The 2643-nt window shown below is 55.4% G+C and overlaps 1 protein-coding gene across 1 annotated transcript in view; it reads right to left on the reverse strand.

The window, feature by feature from the left end:
• Window positions 1-2643, reverse strand: part of DCAF1 (DDB1 and CUL4 associated factor 1) — a 34100-nt gene that overhangs the window by 27882 nt on the left and 3575 nt on the right. The window contains exon 6 of the mRNA XM_018573102.1: window positions 22-495. Coding sequence (XP_018428604.1) covers window positions 22-495 — 474 coding nt within the window. The remainder of the gene's footprint in view (window positions 1-21; window positions 496-2643) is intronic.

The raw sequence follows: 2643 nt of genomic DNA on the forward strand, positions 1-2643 counted from the left end.
CCTCCTCAGACGTGACCTTACCTCTTGATATTCTCCCAGCGGGGTGAGGTATTGGAGGATGAGCCTTTGTTCTATGCCCGGGGTGAGGGGGCACAGGCTGTAGTTGGTACCTATGACCCAGGGAGACATCTCCGACCAGCTGCTGTTGGACAACTCGCTGGGCGCTCGCTCCAACTCCGAGAAGCACAGTTTGTGTTTCACCTTCCGATGGCTATCGGCGTCCATCTTCGCCCTGCGCAGCGGCGGCGGCCCCGTGCCGTCGGAGTTGACGAGGATCCCCAGTCTCGGGGAGGCCTCGGTCCGGAAGGAGAGGTCGGAGTTCACGTCTTTAGCCTCCACCCCCATGTTTTCGCCGTAGTCCATGTCCACGGCCTCCTCGTCCAGGGGAAGCAGCGGCTCACCCAGAGGTTTACGCGGGCTTTGGCGTCGCGCTTCCGGCTTGGGTGAAACTTCCCGGGACTGGAGCTCCTGCAGTCGACGCAGGACGAGGGCGACCTGGGAATGGAAGCCGCAGATATACAGTGAGGAGGCAGAACACACAAATCCCGCGACATCCGGGCAGAACGAAACTCCGCTCGCCTCAGGTACAACAAGGCGGCCATATTCTCCCCAATTCAGCCTTTGTAACCCCTTCAAGAGAGATCATGGTGCAGAGGGTGTTACATGGGTGTCCTGATCATGTGATCGCTGCGATTGGCCATCACAGATCACATGATCGCTCGTCACTCTGCGCAGTCACAGCATTGGGGGCACCGACTGAGCATGCCCTTAGCACAACACATGGGCACCAAGCAAAAGTGTATATGGGGCCACACAGCAAAAATGCCACCACCTCCCCCGCGCTGCTACAAATGTGTACGGTGGGTGTTGTAGAATTTAAATGACAGAACATGTGCGTGTTATTACACACGGGGGGAGGTGTGAATTGGCCCCAAATGCGTTTCTTTAAAACACTTAAAAGGAGAACTATGAGATGAGTGATTTCCACTCACCTCATGGTTCTAGCCGACCTGTGACAATGAGACTGACAGGTCGGCTCAGTAGATCGGGAGGTGAGCGAACACATACCGGCGTTCGCTCACTTCTCTATCCTGTCACGGCTCTCTGCGGTGACAGGGGGAGGGGCTGGATTCCCCGCTCCGATCCGCCAGCGCTGACTGGCAGAACGGACGGGGGAGGGGGCGGGTACAGCTGGCTCTGCCTCTAGATAGGCAGAGCCAGCTGTCACTCACACAGCTGGGCGGATCCCGTCGTCTAAGTCGGAATCCGCTCCGGCTGCGGCGTCTCAGTATACCGCGAGCTGTAGCTCCCTATATACTGAGCTTAGGGTGACGGGAGGACGCTAGTTTGTGTCCTCCCGTTACCCTAAGGAGAACTATGGGGGAAAAACACTGACCTTGTAGTTCTCCTTTAACAGTGAAAGTACTTGTACAGCCGAGCTCAGGCCACAAAAGGGAGAAGCAGCACAAAGGGTGCCGATCAGGTGTGCTGCGGTGCTCATGTACTTGTAAAATATATGCTGATAGGAGGAGAGAGCAGACCGACAGATAAGATCAGTCTGCCGATTCAGCTTTTACTGTCCAATCACAAGCTGGGGGAGGGACAAGACCTGTAAGGGTTTTCTTGAACTGCAGCAGAGAAAAATCAGGTCATCTCCCATGCCAGACAGGGGGCAGGGCTGTGTGGCAGAGCTCTGTACATTTCAGGACAGGATGGACAGAAGTACAAATCATTTGGTAGGCAAAACAATTTGAATTTAGCAGTTCAGCTTTTAGCGGTCACTGGGAGACTTGGAACTACCCGAGAGAGTCTCTTCCATCTCTCGGGGGACACAATTGTGGAGACATTATGAGGGATCCCCAACATCCATGTTTTATTTAGCTTTTTTGGGGATGGCGACTAAAAACCAACCAGGAACTATGGCAGAGATCTCCGACTATTGGCGCCTCCGGGAAATCTGTGAACCAAACCCATCAGAGTCCACCTACAACACAACTACCACTATAGGATGGACTGACCCTTTAAGCAACGGATGGCCAAACTGCGACCCTCCAGCTGCGGGTGGAACTACGAATCCCATGAGGCTTTGCAAGATTCTCACAGCCACAGGCATGACTCCCGGAGAGAGAAGCTTCATGGGATTTGTAGTTCAACCAGAGCTGGAGGGCCGGAGGTTTGCTACCCCTGCTTTAAAAAAGGAGAACTATGGGGGTCAGTGTTTTTTCCCCATAGTTCTCCTTAGGGTAACCGGAGGACACAAACTAGCGTCCTCCTGTCACCCTAAGCTCAGTATATAGGGAGCTACAGCTCGCGGTATACTGAGACGTCGCAGCCGGAGCGGATCCTGACAATTGTGCCCGGGATCCGCCCAGCTGCGTGACTGACAGCTGGCTCCTCCTATCTAGAGGCTGTACCCGCCCCCTCCCCCGTCCGTTCTGCCAGTCAGCGCTGGAGGATCGGAGCGGGGAGGGGGGAATCCAGCCCCTCCCTCTGTCATGGCAGAGAGCCGTGACAGGATCGAGAGGTGCGCGAACGCCGGTATGTGTTCGCTCACTTCCCGATCTACTGAGCCGACCTGTGACAGTCTCATCGTCACAGGTCGGCTAGAACTATGAGGTGAGTGAAAAGCCCCTCCCCCCCCCC

This window comes from Nanorana parkeri, unplaced genomic scaffold (assembly GCF_000935625.1).
Source record: "Nanorana parkeri isolate BGI_ZX_2015 unplaced genomic scaffold, ASM93562v1 scaffold2238, whole genome shotgun sequence".
NCBI lineage: Eukaryota > Metazoa > Chordata > Amphibia > Anura > Dicroglossidae > Nanorana > Nanorana parkeri.